At 38.4% G+C, this 22568-nt stretch overlaps 3 protein-coding genes across 3 annotated transcripts; all 3 read right to left on the bottom strand.

Annotated features, from left to right (window-relative positions):
• Nucleotides 1-13695: 13695 nt before the first annotated feature.
• Nucleotides 13696-14799, bottom strand: LOC113317384 (endochitinase EP3-like). The gene is made up of 2 exons (XM_026565499.1): nt 14362-14799; nt 13696-14226 (listed from the first exon to the last, which is right to left on the bottom strand). The coding sequence occupies exons 1-2, from the start codon at nt 14774-14776 to the stop codon at nt 13817-13819; spliced, it is 825 nt and encodes a 274-aa protein (XP_026421284.1). The 5' UTR covers nt 14777-14799; the 3' UTR covers nt 13696-13816.
• Nucleotides 14800-16839: 2040 nt separating this feature from the next.
• LOC113317373 (endochitinase EP3-like) lies at nt 16840-17939 on the bottom strand. Its single transcript, XM_026565492.1, has 2 exons — nt 17483-17939; nt 16840-17345 (listed from the first exon to the last, which is right to left on the bottom strand). The coding sequence occupies exons 1-2, from the start codon at nt 17895-17897 to the stop codon at nt 16936-16938; spliced, it is 825 nt and encodes a 274-aa protein (XP_026421277.1). The 5' UTR covers nt 17898-17939; the 3' UTR covers nt 16840-16935.
• A 2646-nt stretch (nt 17940-20585) lies between these two features.
• LOC113317394 (endochitinase EP3-like) lies at nt 20586-21787 on the bottom strand. The gene is made up of 2 exons (XM_026565502.1): nt 21331-21787; nt 20586-21164 (listed from the first exon to the last, which is right to left on the bottom strand). The coding sequence occupies exons 1-2, from the start codon at nt 21740-21742 to the stop codon at nt 20755-20757; spliced, it is 822 nt and encodes a 273-aa protein (XP_026421287.1). The 5' UTR covers nt 21743-21787; the 3' UTR covers nt 20586-20754.
• Between the last annotated feature and the right edge of the window lie 781 nt (nt 21788-22568).

The raw sequence follows: 22568 nt of genomic DNA, 5'->3' as shown, positions 1-22568 counted from the left end.
AATGAGCAAATAGGATTGGAGAACACCCATCTACAACTACTTGATGAAAGGAGACAAGAGTCAAACAAAATCAAAAGCAAATCCACGAATTACGAGGTGCGAGAAGGGATCCTTTATAGGCAATCATTCTTGGGTCCACTGATGAGGTGCTTGTCGTAAGAGGAAGGGATTAAAATTATGAAATCAATTCATTATGGGGACGCTGGAAACCACAGCAGAACCAGATCACTATCTTACAAGACCCGAACACAGGGTTACTTTTGGCCCTAGACCCATAAAGAAACGAAAGACATTTCTACGAGGTGTGCGGCGTGTCAAAGGTTCTACAAAAGGATACATGCACCAGCCACAAGATTGAACTCAGTATTGAGCGTGTGTCCATTCTCCATGTGGGGAATAGATATCGTGGGGCCCTTTGTCACTGGGACGAAGCAAAGAAGGTATTTGATTGTAGCAACAGACTACTTCACAAAGTGGGTAGAGGCAAAGGATGTGCAACATACAAAAGACGGGGATATATACCATTTTATCCTTGAACACATTATTTGAAGATTTGGTATACCAGTCTTGATTGTTTCAGACAATGGAAAGCAGTTCGAAGGGGAGAATGTGGAGATGTTGTTCAACGCCTTTAAGATTCTATCCGGGAAATCTACTCTATTATATCCCAGAGTAATGGGTAGGCAGAGGCTACAAATAAAACGGTGGCCTCCACGTTGAAAAAGAAGCTGGAAGGGCATCATAACGGATGGTGTGAGCAGATCCCGAACGTAATATGGTCATATGGACCCACAAGGCGAGAAGCAACAGGAGTATCACCGTTTTGTTTAACGTACGGAGCATAGGCAGTGCTACCGGCAGAATCCATCCTTCCCACAACAAGGAGAGAGGCATGGGAAAAAGGGTTAAACACGGACTTAATTCTTGCAAAATTGGACGATCTCGAGGAAAATAGAGAAATTACGTTACAGCATATGACGAACTACCACCGGAGGCTGTCGAGAAAATATAATAAAAGGGTAAAACCGAGAAGCTTCGTCCCGGGAAAGCTGGCGCTACGATAAATACCACCTTATCAGCAAGGACCAGGAGGAAAGCTATAAACCACTTGGGAGGGTCCATACATCGTAAATAGGGTGGTTGGAAATGGGCATATCAATTAGAAAACTACGAAGGGAAGGATACTGACGAAGAAGGGAAGATAATTTACGGTGAAGTAGAACGACAAGATAGAAGGCTAGATCATCCTTGGAACCTAGTTTACATTAAGAAATATTATCCCTAAATGTAAGAAGCGAACAAAACTTATCAATAAAATATTTCTACAATTTTAAACAAATGAATCCATTTACACGAGCAGATAAGACCTCACATTAGGAGGAAAATAAGGGCGACGCAATAAGCGGTTTCTAGGGAAACTTAAAACCTTCTCCTAGGAAGGCTGGGAACCCGCGATATGCACCCTAGTTCGCATAAAAATGCAAGAGGAAAATACCTAACGCATGTCGTGGACAATTCTCAGACAGAAAGCTAGGGGCAATGATAAGACCTATCCGCTGAGGGTCCCTTTTATGATGGCCTTCGGTAAGGAGTGCATAAATATGACCAAGGCGCCGACGTATTCGGTTGAGTTGTGGGTGATTGTGACGTCTGAAGCGTTACCGGCCATGTCCGTCTGGCAAGTCTTGGCTACGATGCACTCGATCCCAAAGAAACCCTACATAGGGTGTGACTTCGTAACTCCAAGCCTTATCGGCGAAGAGGATAAGAAGTCGCCAAAACAACTGAATGTCGTAATAACTGGATGGGAGGAGACCAACATGTATGTTAGGGTTAACCTCCTTGAAGGGGCACTCAGGGGGAATATAAAGGGATGGCACCCTTCAGATTAGGGAGCTGTGTGACCAAAAAAGACGACAATATCATGGGACTGCTATTCATGGGAATAGATAGGCCTGTCATATTGTCGCGAAAAGAAAACTTAGCAAAGATGTTAAGGCGAGGTTGATGGATTGTTATTCGCAAAAATAGCAAGCGCCTGAAACTTCGCCGAAGAAATAACCTTCATAATAGGGTGAGGCGCAATAAGAACTTAACCAGGAGGCGCATTAATACCTCATAAAAGGTAAACAAAAAATAGACGTACACACCGGAATGGCGTACGTATGAAGAGCGTAACCAGAATACTCTCGTCTTGATCGGACAAAGCTCAATAAGAACAAGAGGAAAGTATATACTTTTTATATTTTTTGTCCTTTTTTAGCATTCTCCTCTCAAGACTACGAAGTGCTTAAGGCATAATTTAAAAGCTAAGAGACAAGACATCAGAAAAAGGAGCACGAAGGAAAAGAGCGAAGTCGAAGGCATATTTTTACAATTATAACACAAGAATATACTTGGGGTGAAAAGCTTAAAGGCGAAAACATCAGTTCTAATTGAAAATAACAAGATCATAATATACATATAGGATTGAAGTTTATATACATAAGCGAATAATACAAGGGTAAAAGATCGTATTCTCTAATCATCATCTCCATCAGCCTCATCATCTTCATCAGACTCTGTGCCTTCGTTGGAAGAAAGGATTGGTTCGTGGATGGTAGGCTCTGGTTCGGGTTCATCTTCTGAAAATACCTCAAGCTCAAGGGGAACGCGAGGAATATTCTCTGAGTCGCAGAATTCAGTAAAGAGCCTGACCTTTTCATCTTGGGCATTGTGGAGAAGCTTCTTTGCAAGTAAAAATGCGTCCTTCACCATCTTGTCAAGATCCTCGTTTAAGACGCGGACATCTTCTTGAAGATAAGAGACTTGATCTTTAAGCTTTTGCTCATAACCTAAGATGAAGAAAGATAAGTAAGTAGGCTATCTGGAAATCTAAGGCAAAATCAAATGGCTAAGAAAGGAAAACTTACGACGAAGAGCAGACGAGATGTTTTTCTCCTCAGCAAGTTGCGATTCTAATTGAGCGATACGAGCACTCTGGCGACCAATAAGGTCCTGACTTTCGTGAAGTTCCACGAGATGGGACATGTTGTGATTATGTCCCTAAGGAGGCGAATAAGAAAGAAATGAGTAAGGTGATGCTGTTAAGGCAAATAAGAAATGAATCGGCTGTCACACTTACCAAAAACAGCAGGGCAGCATGTTGTTGGATGGAGAGATTCAAAGAAGCATTCTGGATAAATCCTTGATCGACATCTAGAAAGGAATCAGAGCTCAAGAAGGTCAAGGATTCAGCAGCTTCGGATCTCAAGGAGGAGTTCGAACGAGTTTCCACGAAGATATCCCGAAGGAATTTCATATCAGGAAGATATGTTGGGTCTTTAGAATCATCAACATGAGGGCGATATGAGCTAGGAGGAGGACGGGATAGTCCCGAAGGATGAACTTGAGATAGCCTGTCTACGTCCAATGTACGAGAATGATGTTGAGAAGACTCCCGAGCACGAGGAGAGGTTGAAGAGTCATCCTAAAAACCACAAAGTTAGTAGATGAACCAAAGGGGAAAATCCAAGACGCGAAATAGGGACGAACCTGAGCGTAGGAGGAGGAAACCTTTGAGCGAGAACGCTTTCTTGTATTTGCAGCAGGGCCCGCTGCAGCTTGAGATTCCTCCCTCTGTGAAGTGAAATATTAGGAGTCGGATTAAGAAATTGAGAAGATATGACTCGCGAGATACAAACCTGAGCTGGAGGTAGCTTCTTGGATCGGTCCTTTATCATGCTAGGAGGTGGGAAGGAATACTAAGGAAAAAGGCAAGGGCGTTAGAGGGGTATACAATAAATAAAGGGAAAATTGAATAAAAAGTCAAACTTACCCCAGGGGGCATCTTGGGCCAATTAAAACGACCCGATTCGTATTCGGCAAGGTGGGAATGCTTCGGAAGAGGACCAGAACGAGGCACACCATTCTCGTCTAAGCCCCACACGAAGGGACCTTCGATCACCAGAGGATACATCATCCAATTTTCGTCGTTGGATAAGCGAAGATATTTGTTCCTCTTTTCACCAGAAGGATCGACATCCAAAAGTAGTGCGTTGGATGGATCAGCCAAGATCTTACGGGTAAACTTCACACCCCACTCTTGGTACGATCTTGTGGACAAGTACTGGACGAGGTAATTTTACAAAAAAGATTCGACGTTATAATCAGCCGAAGGAAAGTCCGACCCTAATTCGGGAATCTAAGAAGGAAGGCCATTTGATCTTCGAACAAATTCGTTAGCCAAGCGGATAGCGTTCCCACTTAGCTGATAAACACCAGGGCAAAGACGAGCTAAAATCTCAAGAAATAGAGGATTCTTGGGATCATATATGGGAAAGGAAAGCCCTTCCCTTAACTGTCCAATGGTGACAATCATCCTCGATGAAGTCCAGGTTTCATCTTGTATCCACCGGTAGTTTAATTCCATGAAATCAGTAGCAGTGATGGGAGGAGTAACAGAGGAATCGATTGCGGGAGATAGGGTGATTCCTACTGTATTAAGGTCGGTCTTAAACTCTTCATAAGTACAGGATGTGGTTGGAGGGGGAATCTTTCTGGGAGCCATTAAAAACAGAAGAACAAAGCCTACTGGAGATACGAGGGGAAAGGAGGAGAAGACTAAAATCTTAGATAGATGAGAAGAAGGAGTATTTATACCAGATGAATGGTCAAAACGACCCACGATTTAAGACTATGAACCGGTAATCGACGGTTATAAGGAAAAGAGAACCACATGAAAGACGAAGAAAGGGAGGAAAGGCGGTTATTAAACTTCAGACGATTCTTATTCTCCTCTCTTTATGATCGAGCAGAACAAGAAAAGGCAAAATGTAGTTACCAAAGTATAAGCCGACACGTGGCCATAAGAAGGCGCGAGCATCTGGTGAAAAGATATTACTTCAGGCCCCGAGATTCGTCGTCAGGGACTTGTCAAATCAAGTCAGAATTATCCTTATCCACGCGGCAGCGAAGTAAAGTTTGGGACGAGGTAACTCGCCAAAGGGGACGTAGAGCGCGAAAGGAATCAGATGTCCATTATGAAATGACCACGGAATAATGTAACTTGGCTTGGAAGAAAATCTACCCCCACGAAGTAGATGAATTATCGAGCAAGAAATGGGACAGGTGTCCCGACAAGACCACGTGAAGTCAACGAAAGGTGGGGAAAAACTTTATGGAATATGCTCAGGCGAATCATAAAGTAACCTCGGCGAGATGATATGAGTTGTATGCCACTAAGGTTGCTTAGGCCTATAAATAGAGACCTTTGGACAATATAAAGGGAGAGATCTTTTGGAGAGGAAAAGTTCTAGCATAGGAGAGAGAGAGAGAGTTAGGGTTTCCTTGTAATTCATAGGCTGGGAGAAGGGATTAGGGTTTCCTTGTAACCCACGAGTGTAGCTTGTATTTCTCTTGAGATTAATACATAAGTTTAAGTTCTAGTGGTTATTACGTCTTAGATCTTGCAGTCCATTTGGGTGTGTTGCTTGATTTCCAGTAATCACACTGAAAAAAACAAATACTCTATGATCTTCTTAGGTGCAGTCCTTCTCCCCCTCCCTGAACTCCTGTTTTTGCAGAGTTCACTCGCTCGGCAACTTTAATCTAGCCATCTCCAAATCAGTTTTTGATTAGTTGAGAAGAATTTTCGCTTCATTATCTTTACCTTGCTTCTTTACTCCAATAAGAGCTTTAGCTTTCACAATTCTATCCATCTCCTGCGCATTTGAGTTGGGGGCATGTACATTTTGAGTTGGTTGTATTGAAAATTACCTGCCTGTAATTTTCATTTGCAGCTTGTAAATTGTTGTCATTGTAGATGAAGACTAAAAGATTATCAAATATAAATAGTTGTCTTTATAGATAAAGACTAAAAGATTATCAAATAAATTATACATATGGAGTTATTGAAAATACATGATCGTATATCTTCGATTCAAGGCTACAGGTTGAATCAAAGAAGATACCGAAAAAGATACTAAACTAGGATTATATAAATTCATTGAATAATTTTGTTTCTATCCTTATGTAAATTATTTCTTACATTTATGTGTAAGTACAATATAGATAGACTTGAAGTTCTACTCTTGCATGAGGGTACCTTCCATTATATAGGAAGACCGAATACCTATATAACCTTTCAATTCTTTAGCTATCAATTCCAAACCAATATGGTATCACCTAGGAATGCCGATCACTCAGAAACCAATGCTTCAGCTGAAAACTCTAGTGGTGATTCCTCGCCTTCACTCACACCTTTATCCAATTCAGTTGATCTCCACCATTCTCATAACCTAATAACAATCTTAGTTACTCATTTGTTAACGGCTGACAACTACAGTACATGGAGTCATGGTATTTCTCTTGCTTTGAGAGCGAAAAAATAGGATTGACTTCATTGACGGAACCTTGGAAAAACCTGATGCTGACACAGATGAACACAGATGATTTTCGCAAATGGGAGTGTTCCAACTATATGGGAAGCAGCTGGTTACTTAGTTCTATTGTTTTAGAAATTCGTTCAAGCGTACTCTATTGCGAAACAACCAAAGAGATTTGGACAGATTTACACGGGCGTTATTATCCATCCAACGCTCCGAAAATCTACCAATTGAAGGATTCAATCGCTTTAAAGTAAGAAGGACATGATGTGTTGGGAGTGATACATCCTGTCCTTTGGATGCTCTAATAAGTACATTTTCGGAGCATTGGATTGAGTTAACTCTCGTAAATATGTCCAAACCTATTTGGTTGTTTCGCAATAGAGTACCTTCGAACGAATTTCAGGAACAATAATATTAAGTTAGCAGCTGCTTATCATATAGTTGGATCGCTCCCATTTGCGGAGAAGCCAATCTTGAGCCGATTTCTCCAAGGTTCCGTCAATGAAGCCAATCTTGTTTTTCTGTCTCAAAGAAAAAATATACCATGACTCCATATACCTTGGTTGTCACCCCTTAACAAAGAAGTGACTCCATATACCTTGGTGGTCATCCCTTAACAAAGAAGTGACTAAGATTGTTGTTGGGTTATCAGAATAATGGAGATCAAGTGGATTAGTGAAAGGTGTGAGTGAAATCGAAGAACGACTAATGAAGTTCTCGGCGAAAGCATTGGTTTCTTAGTGATCGATATTCCTAGGTGATACCGGATTTTGGTTTTGGAATTGATAGCTAAAGAATCGAAAGGCTTATATATAGATATTTGTTTTTTGGGTGATAATGGAAGACTAAAATTTCAAGTCTAGTGTAGTTTCTCAAAATCTAACAACTACACCCACTTTGATTCTAATGTGGAACAAGGTAAAAGAAAGCAATACTAGATTGCTATAAGCAAGAAGAGAAGAGAATTCAAGCAAGAAGAGAAAGATAAGTTTTGTGTTTAATAATTTGATTGAGTAATAGATAGATCTTACAAGACATAATCTAGCCTTTATATAGGCTTGAAGAATAACTAAACTAGGAAACAGAAAACTAAAAGGAAATCTAAAAGAATCCTAAAAATAAGAAAGACTGAAACTAGGAAACCATGGAAGCCAAACCTCTAAGCGGAATCTTCTGGAATTGTAGTATGCCCTGCATCAGTCCCCCCTTCTAGAGTAAAGCTCTTCCTCGAGTTGTCCAAACAAACCAGAAGTTCATTGTCACCATGAAACGTAAAAATCTCTTGAACATTAAATGTGTTGGAGATATTCCAATCATTTGGTAGATCAATAACATAAGCATTATGATTGATCTTCTTTAAAGCCTTGAAAGGACCATATTTCTTCATCTTGGTTTTGTTATAAGTACCCACTGGAAATCTCTCTTTTCTTAGATGTATCATCACGAGCTCCCCTTCCTTGAAGGTTTTAAACCTCTTGTGTTTATCAGCATCCTCTTTATATTTAGAATTGGACTTCTCCAGTTTAGATTTTACTTCATTATGTAATTCAGTTGCTTTGCCTACAAAAGAGTCGGATGCAGTGTTTGTACTCTGTGTGGTGGGTAAGGCTACCAAATCAAGAGTATGATTAGGTACTTTAGAGTATACAATATCAAATGGAGTTTTCCCAGTAGAACGATTCACAGAAGTGTTGAAAGCGAATTCCATATGTGGCAATAACACATCCCACTACTTACTATTATCCAGGCACTTAGCTCTAATCAAATTCCCAAGTGATCTATTAACAACCTCAGTCTGTCCATCAGTTTGCAGATGTGAAGTTGTGCTGAATTGTAAAATTGTGCCTAAGCGCATCCATAAACTTTTCCAGAAATAACTCAAAAATTTTGTATCTCTGTCAGAAGTGATAGACTTTGGAACCCCATGCAATCTTACTACTTCTTTAAAGAACAAAGAAGCAACATTAGAAGCGTCAGTATTTCTTACAAGATACGAAGTGAGCCATTTTAGAGTAACGATCAACTACGACCATAACAAAATCATTACCTCTAGCAGTACGAGGTTAACCAAGTATAAAATCCATACTTATATCAACCCAAGGTGAATCAGGAACTGGTAAAGGAGTATACAACCCGGTATTTTGAATTGTACCCTTTGCTCTCTGACAGACCATGCATTTTTGTACGAACTTTTGTACATCACGTTTCAAAGATGGCCAGAAATATCTTTCTTCAATCAGGGCAATGGTTTTATCTCTCCCAAAATGACCACCAAGACCACTGCCATGTAATTCTCGCATAAGATGTAAACGTAAAGACCCTTGAGGAATACATAATCGATTCCCTTTAAAAAGAAAACCTTCTTGTATAAGAAAATCATCAACCCCATGAGTTTGAGAACTGCATTGATCCCATAGTTTGCCAAAATCTTCATCTTCTGGATAAATGTCTTTGATATAGTCAAATGCATAACTCTCATTACGAATTGTTGTTAATAGATGACTTCTTCTACTTAAGGCATCAACAACTTGATTCAATTTTCCACTTTTATGTCTCACGGAGAAAGTGTATTTGTTGAGTGTGGAAAGCCATCGATCATGCATTCTGTTAACTTTAGCAGAAGTATTCAAAAACTTCAAAGCATGGTTGTCAGTGTTGACAACAAATTCTCTATGTATAAGATAAGTATGCCACTTCTTAATGGATTGAACAAGAGATAATAACTCTAATTCATATGTAGACCATTTATTTTGTGCATCTGAATTCTTCTCACTGTAATATGCAATTGGATGACCCTCCTGTGATAATACTGCACCAATACCAACAACAAATGCATCACAATCTATTTCAAAAGGCTTGTTGAAATTCGGAAGTGCAAGAATTGGTGCCGTACAAAGCTTTTATTTAAGAAGAATAAAGATTTTATCCATTGCTTCTGTCCACTCAAACTTCTCCTTCTTGAGACAGTCAGTCAAAGGTGCATAATAAAGCTAAAGTTCTTCACAAATCTTCGATAGAAAGAAGCCAAACCATGAAAACTACGAACATCACGAATAGAAGTAGGAACTGGCCAATCTTCAATTGCTTGAACTTTAGAAGGATCCACATGAATACCATCAGTAGAAATCACATATCCCAAAAATGTTACTGAAGAAGCCATGAAGGTACACTTCTTAAAATTAACATATAAAGAGTTGTCAGCAAGAACTTGAAACACTTGTGAAAGATGTTGGAGGTGTTCTGGCTCACTGCGACTAAAAATTAGTATGTCATCAAAATAGACAATAACAAATTTACTGAGAAAGGGTTGGAGAACCTGATTCATAAGTCGCATAAAAGTACTAGGTGCATTAGATAACCCAAATGGCATGACCAGCCATTCATATAAACCTTCACGTGTCTTGAATGTTGTTTTCCACTCATCTCCACCTCGAATGCGTATTTGGTGGTAACCACTGCGTAAATCTAACTTAGTAAAAATAATAGAGCCCGACAGTAAATCAATCATATCATCAATACGCGGGATCGGAAATCTATAAGGAATGGTGATGCGATTTAATGCTCTGCAATCGATACACATCCTCCATCCATTGTCTTTTTTACTAACCAAGAAGGCAGGACTGGCACAAGGACTGTTGCTAGGTCGTATCAAACCCTTTGTAAGCAAATCATTTACCTGTCCCTGTAATATCTCATGCTCAGCAGGACTCAAGCGATAGTGTGCTTGGTTTGGTAAAGAGGCTCCAGGAATAAAATCGATGCAATGTTGAATGTTCCGTAAAGGAGGTAATGCAGTTGGTAGTTCATATGGAAATAAAACATTATATTGAAATAATAAGGGCTTCACCTTTGCAGGCAACTCAATCATAGGCTTAGAATCTTCATGGGAATGTAAAGAATGTTGTGGGTGCAAAGAACGAATAACAGTGGCTACGACAGCATCAGTCTGCGCACAAGAGTTTGAAGTGGAATTGGATGGACTAAGAACCTTGGTTTTCCCATTATGAACAAAAGTGTAAGTATTCTCGAATCCATTGTGAACCGCGTGAAGATCGTATTGCCAAGGTCTGCCAAGAAGAAGATGGGTTGCCGTCATATTAATGACATCACATAGAACTGTGTCTTCATAACCCTCAAAAGAGAATGACACATAACACTGAAGAGTAATCTTCTGTGTGCTAGAGGCATTAACCCATCCTACAGTGTAAGGTTCTGGATGAGAAGTTACTGGTAGTTCAAGCTTCTTAACTACGTGATCAGCAATATAATTATCCACACTGCCACTATCAATTATCATCTTGCAGATTTTACCCCCAATATAACATCTGGATTTAAAATACTGTGTCTCTGAGACTTGCATTGTTGAGTAAGAAATAATGGACGAATCATCCCAACAAACTCATCGTCATCACCAGGTGAGTCTTCATCTTCGAACTCATTAAGCGCACCAGTGACTTCATTAATGAACTGAGGTTCACCAATCAAAGCATTGAATTTCCGACAATCACTAGAAGTGTGCCCCGATTGCTGGCATTTATTGCACTTATCTCCACGAAATTTTGCATAAGTATTAGTAGTTCTCTGTTGCGGTGGAAATTGTTGTTGCCTGTTATGAAACCGATTCCCTGTAGTAGGAGGAGTTGGTTGCAGAGAGTGAGACTGCTGACCCGGCTGAAGATCAACTGGATTGGCTAAGATAGGTGTAGCCAGAGGTGGAGTATAAGGCACAATATGGCTAGGTTGTCGATGTGAATGGCTAACATCATCATAAGGAGGCCTGGGAATATCAAAACAGTATCTGGAGAAAAGTTTTGAGATGAATTGGTACCCCTGGAATTATTTTGATAACGCCCTTGTCTGGATGGATAACCTAGAAGAACGAAGAAGGCGATTTTCTATCTTAATAGCTTGCTGCACAACTTCGACCATAGTAAAAACTGAATGAGTCATACCATTTTTTATTAATCTATTCAGCCCCTCAATGAATCTTGCAACTAACTGTTCTTCAGATTCTTTGAGTTGATTTCGTGCCACCAAATTATAAAAATCTGACACATATTCTTCAACAGTGCGTGCCCCCTGCTGAATGTTCTGCAATTTGATGAAAAGTTGCTGCATAAAGTCTCTAGGTAAGAACTTATCCCTGATCAAAGTTTTCATACGTGTCCAAGTACGTATTTTCGGTTTGTTAGCGTTTCTACGATCATCACAGATCTTATCCCACCAGGCTGCAGCTCCTCCTTTGAGCTTGTAAGTCACAAGTTTGACCTTAGAATCTTCAGGGACTTCCATAAATTCGAAAAAAGCTTCTACCTTAAAGAACCAATCAGTTAGTTCTTCAATACGAAAATTTCCAGAGAAGTTGGGAATATCAGCTTTTAGCTTATATTCGGGTAAAGAATTGTAAGGGTCGTGACCAGTTTTTAAACGTCGTTCTTCAATCCAATTCTTCTCTAGATCGTTCTCACGTTCATCTTCATAATCACTGTCAAGTGTAGGAGAAACTAGCTTCTTCTTTGAATGACCTATGAACCCTTCGTACGGTTTCTTAATGTTTAAAGTACGCAATACATCTTTAGGTACTTCATCATTCTGTAAAAACTGAAGTGTATCGTTTTTAGTTTTTTCTTCTAAGTCTACAAGCTCAGGCATATCCAAATCTATATTTATGTGTTTTGCAACCTTGAAAAGCTGATTCTGCATTGCTTCAAGCTTGTTATCTCTTAACCCTAATTTTTCCTCCATGGACTTCTCAAGAGTTTCAGTAATGTTTTTTGCCAAAATCTCGGTATGAGATTTGATGAGAGCTTCGATTGCTGCTAGAGTAACTGGTTCAGGAGTCATTTTTTTTTTTTTTTTTTGAGTACTTAAAAGGAATGAAAGGTGTTGCGGAAGCGAAGTAAAGGATCAAGTGATAGGATGAAAAACCTAAAACTAAGCGGGTGATACCAACTAATGTGGAACAAGGTAAAAGAAAGCAATACTAGATTGCTATAAGCAAGAAGAGAAGAGAATTCAAGCAAGAAGAGAAAGATAAGTTTTGTGTTTAATAATTTGATTGAGTAATAGATAGATCTTACAAGACTTAATCTAGCCTTTATATAGGCTTGAAGAATAACTAAACTAGGAAAAAGAAAACTAAAAGGAAATCTAAAAGAATCCTAAAAATAAGAAAGACTGAAACTAGGAAACCATGGAAGCCAAACCTCTAAGCGGAATCTTCTGGAATTGTAGTATGCCCTGCATCAGATTCCAACACTCAAGATGAAGATCTACTAACAAGTAAGAGAAGAAGTGCATCAAAGTAAACATGCACACAAGGTTGTTTACGTGGTTCGGCCATTAATGAAGCCTACATCCATGGGTTTCACTATGATCGGAAGTGTTACAAAATCGGAAGTGTTACATACATACTCCATTAAAAGAGATTGGAGTTCTTGTTGAGCTCTCAAGTGTGGGAGGAAGAAGATGGATCCCTCATAACCTCTCTCTCTTTCCCTTATAAAGGGTAGAACTATACAATTTACAATACTGCCCATAGGACTGACTTGATAAGATAAGCACTGGTGGGGTATTATTTCCTAGAAACGGTTACACCTAATTATACTACTTCTTCCTTAATCTTTCGACACTTGTCCGTGACATATTTTAGCTCCTACATCTAGTTAGATCTACTAATACATGAATTTAAGAAAGAATTTATATAAGGATAGAAACAAAATTATTATGAATGAATGCATATAATTGTAGTTTACATTACCAATTGGTTTAGTATCTTCTTTGTTATGTTCTTTACATTCCATGAGATATATCTTAAGATATTGGAAATCTTTAGCCTTCCTCATGACAACCTGTAGCCTTGAATTGAAGATATACGGTTCATGTATTTTCGGTATCTCCGTATGTGAAATATACTATTTGGTAATCTTTTAGTCTTTATCTACAATGACATCTATTTACAAGCTGGTAAATGACAATTACCCGTAGGTTAACATCATCTTTTGCGCAGATGATGCCTTTGACAACACTAGCGTTGAATATCCGGCTGTCGTATATATTACAGGTTCTGAATCCTTCTCTTGATTGGGAGTCTGGGACCATTCTAGTTTAACTCTTCAGGCCCATTAGCTATGGTGTGGCTTGCAGGTAAATTATTCCAAATATATATGATTTAACCTCTCATCTTGCAATTTTGATTCCAAGAAAAATTACTTATAGTTATGTATAGTTTTTTTTTTTATCGAAAGAGAAGAAAGTTATGTATAGTTATGATTGGAAATGATATTCAGATGAGTCATGATTCCAAAATAAATTACTTATAGTTATGTATAGTTATGATTGGAAATGATTTATTCAGATGAATCAGATCTGCTCTTTATTTTAACTCTTGGTTGAGCTGATAAGTAAAACCACTACATACATGGAAAAGAATATAAAAACACAACTTGCTAGCATGAAAGGTTCTTCCCTGGTGATACACCGAGTTTGTCACAGTATTCCCTGAAGTATTTAATTCTAGCTTGAACTGCACCCGTGTTTCCACCTTTGCATTCCATACCATTGATTGCACGAATGGTAGCACCAAAACCTTTGTTAGAAGTTATGATGGAATGTACATTATTCATCCAGAACCAAAATCCTGTCTTAAACGCGATGACTGCATTACTAGACACGGTTTCAGGAGCATTTAAACCATCAAAACCAATACTTTTACCGGCTGGGCCGTAATTGTAATTCCATGATATTTGTATGGGTCCTCGACCATGATATCCTTTGCCAGGAACACATGGATACTGTATGTTGGTCTCGTCACAGTAGTCCTTGCTTGCTCCATTTATTTCTTCCTTGTAACAGAAATCTGTAATTCGAAAGGAAAGCTAATTACATATATCATCAAGTTAACAAGCTTAGATATATAGAGTATATACGACACTGTGATGTTCAGATTAGTGCCACAGAGGTAAAATGAAAAGGTTTTGGTTAGAAAACTTACGTCCGGTTTCATGTGTAACATGAGCGAAGAATGCAGCGATTTCCCGTTTAGAATCATCAATACTCCCGGTTTTTCCGAATCCAGGGTATGATTTAGCAGCCTCAAGAAAAGCATTACGTGTATAGAAACTCTTTCCAGCACATCCTGAACTAGCTTGACTAATTATCCCCTTAAAGAATGCCGGGGTTACAATATTGGCAACAGAAGCTCCATTAGTAGGAGCATCTGGAGTTTTAGTACATGGACCTGATTGGCAACCTTTACCACAGTAGGAAGTACCAGTACCACAATAACCAAACTGACTGCAACACAGTTTTGCTGCACATCCGCAATTCTGACCTACAATGGATTGCGTCAAAAATCCGGCCAGGATTGCAATCACTGAAAAAAGTTTTATGTAGCTAAGAGGCACCATTATGATATGCTGGATGGAGTAAAAATGAGTAATGAATGTTTTGAGTATGAGAAAACTTAGAACAACACTCTTTGGTATTTATAGACTTAGTTTCGTATTTAAAAATGTTTTTCTGTTTCCTTTCTGCCTTTTTTTCTGTAAAAAGTTTTTTGTTCCAAATAGTCAATATTATCTACTCCAGGTTCTATGAAACTAAGCAATCAACGGCTTTATGCATGCGTGGTAGTGGGTCTTATATCTTCTACAATCTTTGACTATGAATGTGTCCTGCTTTATGTAATTAAGACGGAAGGGTGTGGCTTCAAACTTCAAGCTAGAAAAGTTCCATTTATTTTTTAGGAAAAGCTTTCTGTTAGTTTGCTTTTAGTTTTTTTTTTTATTGGTCTCAAACCATGAGCTAAAAGCCTAGAACCATGGTATTTCTTGTGTGAAAATAAATTCCCAGTTCCATCCCTGCTTTAGATAATATTTCTTCATTTTGTCAATAAACTCGAGGACACGGCAAAATATTGGCATGCTACATCCACCAATTATGGGTTTGGCAGATTCAGGAGCCAATATGGTCCTGCATTATCCCCCTTGTAAGGGTCCTAAGAGCGTCCACAGTGGTGCGAGTATGACCAAAGACTAAAAAAAAGATCAAATTTGAGTTTAGGACGTCGTGTGGCGTAGTGGTAGGCGATTATATTTAGTCGAGCGAACGTATAATGTTCGTTTGATTGTGGAGCGTAGATAAAGATTACGTCCAATTAAGGCGTTGATAAAGATGACGCCCGACGTGGGGCGTTGGTAAAGATTACGTCCGATATGGGGCGTTCTTATAGTTTACGCCGGGAAAAGAGACGTTTGTATAATCAACGCCCCATGGGACGTACGTAAAGTCACCGTTCGAAACCAAGCGTTTGAATAATCAACGCCCCATGAGACGTACGTAAAATCACCGCTCAAATTTGTACTCATTTTCATTTATGAGCAGTGACAAGCGTACGTAAAGTCACCGCTCAAATTTGATTCTTCTTAGGGCTAGTGTATATAGGATGTGTTTTGAAAAGCTTGTTGTCTGTACTTTGTACTCCTCGCCCTCCAAACTATGGTTACTTCTACCTTTGCTGTGTGATGCTTCCAACATTCATTTGGTGTTATATGCGAAATCAAAAACAAAATTAGCTATGACATGCTGCACTTGACCTAGAAACCAAAATGAAAACATTTAGTTTCGTGGAAGCATAAGATGCAAAATATTTGCTCTTCCCCAATATTTTCACACTTCAAATTTGAATTCTGTACAAGTTCAATCATTCATGGGGCGTACACTTTATCAAAGCCTGGAATTAGGTGTACACTTTATCAACGTCCCATTAAGGCGTTAACTTTATCACCGCCTGGAGTCAGGCGTTAACTTCACAAACGCCCCATCAGGCGTACATTTAATCAACGTCCCATACAGGCGAAGTTTATATACCCGCCTGTTCGTTGGACGAATTCTTTACGAACGCGCGTTGAGAAATGGAGATTATATCAACGCCCGTTGTGAAACGGAGATTATATCAACGCTCGAATATATTTGGGTTTGGTCTTGGTCGGGGACCAAATTTAGTCTGGGCTTTAGTCGTTAATCAAAATTTGATCGATAGTACGTCCCACTACGTCTGTCTAAAACACCAAATACGGGTTTAGTCGTCCACTGCAGTTGCTCTAAATCCTTTCCTACTCCAATGGTATATTTTTTTATTAGATAGTACATGCTTAATAATTGATACCGTAAGTCATAAATATTAACCGGAAATCATCCATTAACTGTGAACAAATGGTGAACAACGGTTAAAAAAGAACGAAGAAATAAACCAAGGCTGCTTTAGAGATCACTAAATTCCATAGGGGTTATACCAGTCAAGTAGATCTAGTGACGAAGATTATTTTGTTTGATATGGATTTGGTAACCCTCCATGGAATTTGACAACTCCCTATAATAGTTGTGGAATGCGACAAGGCTACTATAGCCTACTTGTACTATGGTGGATGCGAGACAGTGTAGATTTATATCCATGGACTGGGTAACAAAGTTCAGTAAGCTGTGCTGATCGATTTATTTATTCAGAAGCTCTTGTTAATTGAGCTAGCTATTATATAGATAATTAGAAATATTACATCATAAGTTTCTAGCAAGAAAGGTTATTGCCTGGTGCAACACCAAGTTGATTACAGTAATCCCTGAAGTATTTTATTCTAGCTTGAACTGCTCCCGAGTTTCCTCCGTTACACTCACCTCTGTTGATTTTACGAATAGTCGGACCAAAACCTTGATTTGAAGTAATGACCGAGTGGACATTATTCATCCAAAACCAAAATGCTGTCTTAAAGGAGATAATGGGATCATTAGCTACAGTTTCTGGAGCATTTAAACCATCAAAGCCGATGCTTTTACCGGCTGGCCCGTAATTGTAATTCCATGAAATTTGTATTGGTCCTCGACCATAATACCCTTTGCCAGGAACGCATGGATATTGTCTGTTTCCCTCGTCACAATAGTCTCTGCTTGCTCCTCTTATTTCTTCTTTGTAACAGAAAACTGTAATCCAAAAAGAAAAAACATAGCACATGATGATTAGCTAGCAGTTTATTAAAGTTACAAACAAAGAAGAACATGTTAAGATTCTAAATGACTTGCAAAGTTCAGATGAATTAAATTTTGTTTAGAGGACTTACATCCGGTTTCATGTGTAACATGAGCAAAGAAAGCAGCGATTTCACGCTTAGAGTCATCAAGACTCCCAGTTTTACCAAAGCTAGTATAAGATCTAGCGGCTTCAAGAAAAGCACTACGTGTATAGAAGCTCTTTCCGGCACATCCTGAACCAGCTTGATTAATTATCCTATTAAAGAATGCTGGTGTTACAATGGCGTCAACAGAGGCGCCATTAGTCGGAGATGCGGGGGTTGTAGTGCATGGACCTGACTGGCACCCCTTACCGCAGTATGCAGCAGTAGTACCACAGTAGCCGTACTGGCTGCAACATAAACCTGATGCACAACCACAATTCTGTGCGACGATGGACTGTGTTAAGAAGCTAACAAGAATTCCGATAACTGAAATAAGCTTTAAGTGGTTCGGAGACACCATGTTTCTCTCCGGAAGTAAGAAGGACTGAAGGAGTAGTGAGGGTTTTAGAGATGAGCAAAACTAGACTAACCTTTCACTAGTATTTATAGCAGATTTTAGTTTCAAGAAAGTTTAGTTTTAAGAAAGGAAATTAGTTTTTCTTCTCAATTATATCGACATAGAGTGGGGTCCAAATTTCTCATCTTTCAGACATTCACATAGAAGTTTTGTTAGCATACGGCCACGTAGGGCCGGCCATTAAGGATATGGTCCACGGGATGAGTTGACAAAATGACATCTTAACAAGTACTCGTACCATGTAGGCCTTGCAAGCTCTGGTTATGTATGCATCGACATATTTTTTTCGAAAACTTTTGGCCAATATATGTCAGTCTCCCCATTTTATTTTCACAAAATTAGTTAATAGGATCAAAATTAATAATTTCTGGAAGAAAAAAAAATGTAAAATTGGTATTGTTTAAATGAACGAGAATGTAAAAATAGCCAATGTAGTAATGGAAAATCTCACTACTACACTCCTTAGATAATCTATATAACAAAGTAGGAAATCATTGTGAAGAACGCTTAAAAGAATTTTATTAAGTTTTAGAAATCAATACAAACAAGTAAAGTAAGACCCTTAACTTGGGAACAAACAACTTTCACTCTCCTAAAACTCTATCTCAGCTCTCCAAAAGATCTCTCTGTACACAAGGGTGTTTGGTCCTATATATATGAATTTTACATAGTGGAGGACAGCTATAAAGCCCCGATTTTCGGATCTGGCGTGCGATGTCTTCGCACCTGAATATTGAGTCTTCTCGCACGTATTCTTTAACTTCGTACAGATTCCACACATTATTCGTCACCTTATGACGTCATCAGCTTCGTCATCCAGAATATGCTACGTGCGAGTACTTTCGTCCCCTTACAATAGTACCGCTTCGCGTGATATCTACGTTTGCGATATTTAACCCCTACAGCCAGGATGTAAACAGTTTCATCCTAACCATTTTCAAATACTTTTTCTTATTTTTAATTTACATCAGGATGCATCCAGTTTCATCCTCGCTCTTTTTTAAGTTTAAGTCAGGATGAATCCAGTTTCATTCTTGCTATTTTTTTGGTGTTCATTTCACACATATTAATTTTTACTCCTCCATTAGAATCATGTTTTAAAAATATTTTGACAAATGACCCCTTTCCGGTTTTATATTTGTATTAAGTCAGTCACCCTTTGGTAACTGGTTGTACATTGTTTTCTTATGAGACTCAACATTCATAAAAGAATTCATCAGTCCTAGATTGAGAATTAAGATTGGGTAACCTAATGAGCTGTTTTTTTGTTCGAGGAATAGTCGCTCTGTACTTTTTTGTTCATTTTGACTGTGAAGTTTAGCTGAATGCAATTTCTGGCACCGTCTGCCTTTGATTAACATATAGCATGTGTTTCTTATATTTCCATGCATTTGAGTTGATTACTCTCACAGGCTTGATTTTTTGTGTTGTTACTTTGAGAAAATAGTGAAAGGTAAACAAGGTGGGAAACAATCCATTCAATTATGCAAACTAAATTCTTTTGGGATCTTCACTAGAGAATGAACCCGTCGAGCAAATACGTTCTAGTTATTATCATTTTCGGAAAATGGGTCATTTATCCAAATATTTTTAAATCACGGTTCAAATGGACGAGTAAAAAATAGTTTGAGTGAAATGGCCAAAAAAAATAGTAAGGATGAAAGTGGTTTCATCCTAGCTTAAATTTAAAAAATAGTAAGGATGAAACTGGTTACATCCTGCCTATTTTTACATTTTTGTCCATTTAAACAGTATCAAAATCTAACTGTCCATTTCACTCATGAATTATTGATTCTGGTCTTTTTAACCAATTTTCAGTATCAGTTTACTTTTGGAAAATTATAAAAAGTAACCCCGAAGTCCTACAAGCTACGACCCATTCAATTATGCGAAATATTAAATTCAAAAGCAAACTTCACTAGAGAATGAGAAATCATCACTGTGAAAGTAAACAAAAAAAGAATTCCTAAATGAAATTTCTCTACAAAAAAGACTTGGAAGTTTTAGTCAATGAAGCCAAGCACACGGCAGACCGGAATCAGTGTATCTACGTTTATTGTCTTTAGTGTGTGGATGGGAGACTGAATGTGTTCTGGTCCCTAATTACCCTGCATGCCTGGGTCCATTTCCTTAGTCGGCCAGTTGAATTACAGTTTTTCCTCAATCAATCAGACTCAGACACCCCATACGTTTAAAACAGTCGTATCCTCAAAAAGACACCGGAAATTTATTTTACATCCTTAACATTGTCCGAAACATGGGATAAATATTATACCATATTTTTTTCATTCTTCAAATCTACCGACGGCCAATGGTTGTGGCCACAGTGACATAGTGGTGACCGTAGATGGAAGATGAACATCGCGCTTCCAAAGAAATAAACAAATCTCGAAGAGTTTAAGGGTAGACTGTAAACCTCAACCATTTTACTAGGATGACTCTGCAAATTATTCCTTTCGGCTTCAATAAATATTTCTGTTTCTTTCCTTGGGTAGCCGTATTCCCTTTCGGTTCCCCTTGTTTTGATTCGGTTGTAATCATTGGGTTGAGATACTCCTTTTAAGTGCCTCTTTTCCAATGAATTTTTACTTAACCCATCAAAAAAAAAAAAAAAAGTAGTTGGATATGGAGTTTTCAAAATAACCCCTCTTTTATCTTTATTTGGGTAGCCTCAATCTAGCCAGGGTCTCAACTTGCCATTGGCCCATTGATATTCAGATCTGCTCTTTATTTAACTCTTGACTGAGCTGATAAGTAAAACGATTACATACTTAAAAATGATAAATAGAAACACGAGTTTCTAGCAAGAAAGGTTCTTCCCTGGTGATACACCAAGTTGCTTACAGTAACCCAAGAAATATCTAATTCTGGCTTGAACTGCACGAGGGTTTCCACCTTTGCATTCCAAACTATTGATTGCACGAATCGTAGCACCAAAACCTTTATTCGAAGTTATGATGGAGTGTACATTGTTCATCCAAAACCAAAATCCTGTCTTAAACGAGATGACTGCATTACTAGACACAGTTTCTGGAGCTTTTAAACCATCAAAGCCAATACTTTTACCAGCTGGGCCGTAATTGTAGTTCCATGCTATTTGTATGGGTCCTCGACCATGATATTTTTTGCCAGGAACACATGGATATTGTTTGTTTGTCTCGTCACAATAGTCTTTTCTTGCTCCATTTAGTTCTTCTTTGTAACAAAAATCTGCAATCCAGAAAGAAATACATAGTATGGCGATCATCAAGCTTCTAGGATACAACATTTATGAAACATGAATAGAAGTGATGTTTAAATACGTGAACATACAGAACGACGAAAAACAAGCGCGCTGACGTAAATTAAATGAAAGGATTATGAGTTAGAAATTTACGTCCAGTTCCATGTGCAACATGAGCGAAGAATGCAGCGATTTCACGTTTAGAATCATCAAGACTCCCAGTTTTACCGAATCTAGGGTATGATTTGGCGGCTGCAAGAAAAGCATTACGTGTATAGAACCTCTTTCCCGGACATCGTGAACTAGCTCGACTAATTATCCCGTTAAAGAATGCGGGGCTTACAATTTTAGCAACAGAAGCCCCGTTAATCGGAGTTCTAGTGCATGGACCTGATTGGCACCCCTCACCACAGTAGGGAGTACCAGTACCACAATAACCAAACTGACTGCAACATAATTTTGCTGCACAGCCGCAATTCTGACCTACTACAATTGACTGGGTCAAAAATCCGGCAAGAATTGCAATTACTGAAAAGAAGTTTATATAGCCAAGGGCCACCACCATTTTGATATGGATGGAGAAGAAAGTAACTGAGTAGTGAGTATTTGTTTCGAGAGTGGTATTTATAGATTTAGTACTCAGTTGGAAGTTCTCGGTTTTTGTTTTTGCCATTTCTTTTCTGTCAAATTTTGTGTTCCATTAATAATTACTAGCATGGAAATAAGATGGGTGGTGGTGGGTCATTTCCTCTATGATCTTTCACTATATGAAATTGTTCTAGATGTAATTTACACTATGATGGGGGGGTCTTCCTGAGTGACTAATTAATAGTTTCCGATTATTATCTGATGGTGGCTCATTAACCATCTCCGATAGAAGAACATATTAGGTTTTAGTCATTATACTAAGCGGTAATTTGCGTTATCTTCCTTGTAAAGATTGATAATTTGTATTATCTCCCCTACAAAAATAAAATTAGCAAAACCTCCTATCCTCAATAATTCCGTCTATTTCAAGTTAGCTGACTCAACATAAACTTACACGTGGTTTTTTATAGGGAAGGTAATGCAAATTACTAATCTTCACAGGGAAGATAATGCAAATTACCAATCTTTATAGGGAAGGTAACACAGATTACTCTAAAACAAAATAAACCACATATAAGTTAGTGCTGAGTCAGCTAACTTGGAATAAACGGAATTATTGACGAGAAAAGGTTTTGCTAATTTAAATTTTGTAGAGAAGATAATGCAAATTACCAATCTTTACGGGAGAAGTAACGCAAATTACCCCTTATACTAACATGGCAAAAATAACAAAATTTTCATTGTTTTGTGGGACTTGTATAACTTAAAATCGCAGTGTCTAAGATATTTTATCCTGATAGAAA

This window comes from Papaver somniferum, chromosome 1 (genome assembly GCF_003573695.1).
Source record: "Papaver somniferum cultivar HN1 chromosome 1, ASM357369v1, whole genome shotgun sequence".
NCBI classification, from domain to species: domain Eukaryota; kingdom Viridiplantae; phylum Streptophyta; class Magnoliopsida; order Ranunculales; family Papaveraceae; genus Papaver; species Papaver somniferum.
The sequence above is the reverse complement of the archived record's forward strand: the minus strand, read 5'-3'. Positions and strand labels throughout refer to the sequence as shown.

What these genes read in the sequence shown, in the direction of transcription:
- LOC113317373 (XM_026565492.1), bottom strand. Translation starts at nt 17,897, where the DNA reads ATGGTGTCTCCGAACCACTTAAAGCTTATTTCAGTTATCGGAATTCTT. An exon ending in TGTTACACATGAAACCGGAT is followed by an intron (nt 17,346 to 17,482) that starts GTAAGTCCTCTA and finishes TTTGGATTACAG; the next exon opens with TTTTCTGTTACAAAGAAGAA.
- LOC113317384 (XM_026565499.1), bottom strand. Translation starts at nt 14,776, where the DNA reads ATGGTGCCTCTTAGCTACATAAAACTTTTTTCAGTGATTGCAATCCTG. An exon ending in TGTTACACATGAAACCGGAC is followed by an intron (nt 14,227 to 14,361) that starts GTAAGTTTTCTA and finishes TTCGAATTACAG; the next exon opens with ATTTCTGTTACAAGGAAGAA.
- LOC113317394 (XM_026565502.1), bottom strand. Translation starts at nt 21,742, where the DNA reads ATGGTGGTGGCCCTTGGCTATATAAACTTCTTTTCAGTAATTGCAATT. An exon ending in TGTTGCACATGGAACTGGAC is followed by an intron (nt 21,165 to 21,330) that starts GTAAATTTCTAA and finishes TCTGGATTGCAG; the next exon opens with ATTTTTGTTACAAAGAAGAA.